Genomic DNA, 659 nt, shown 5'->3' on the forward strand with positions numbered 1-659 from the left:
CCCCGCTAAGAAGAGATTCGGGTCCCCCGCCACAGTGAGAGTATGTTCTGGAACACGCCATAGTTGATTTGCTTCAGGGAGACGAAATATGGCTGTTCTGCATTAGTGAAGAAAGGTGTCCTATGAGTAGCGTGTGTTTTTGCGTTGTGTATGGGCTCCTCCTTTGATTGCGTTTGTACACTGCAGATATTACGAGGGTGGAGTTTCGTCAGTTTATGTTTGGTCACTCCCTAGTGAGGATGGTTTTGCAGCAGCCTTTGTTATTCACCATGGTGAGGCCCCTCTTTGTTACTATCTCAAGATGTGTACCTATTCACGGATCTATATGCATAGGTGTATACGTATTACACAGCGGTATGCGTACTGAGGGCTATATGCGCCTTATACACCTCTCCTTCTCTCCGCCTTCGTAGACCGTATATGTATATGTAGGTGAAGGTGTACGGATCTGCGAGTATCCAGCTGTCTGTACATCCCAATCTCCACTACGGCGCTTCTTCATTGTCGTACACATGGATCTCTATCGTAGCAGCGAAAGAAGGTGTGCGAACACGCTTCCTGGAGGATATCATAGGTATCTCCTCGATGACACCAGAGCTTCAAGTCATCCCCAGTGAGCTGTCCCTCCGGGGTTTCCTTTTCCTGTGTTTTTCGTCGCT

At 48.1% G+C, this 659-nt stretch overlaps 1 protein-coding gene across 1 annotated transcript in view; it reads left to right on the top strand.

Moving 5' to 3' along the window:
• The window catches only part of CSUI_008639 (f-actin-capping protein subunit), a gene marked incomplete at its 3' end in the record, with an annotated part of 7,048 nt that extends 6,681 nt beyond the window's left edge, over positions 1-367 (top strand). Inside the window, exon 5 of the mRNA XM_068068766.1 lies at positions 187-367. Within this exon, the coding sequence (XP_067919259.1) occupies positions 187-367 (181 nt within the window). The remainder of the gene's footprint in view (positions 1-186) is intronic.
• Positions 368-659: the final 292 nt, after the last annotated feature.

This window comes from Cystoisospora suis (assembly GCF_002600585.1).
Source record: "Cystoisospora suis strain Wien I chromosome Unknown contig_4899, whole genome shotgun sequence".
Classification (NCBI taxonomy): Eukaryota; Apicomplexa; class Conoidasida; order Eucoccidiorida; family Sarcocystidae; genus Cystoisospora; species Cystoisospora suis.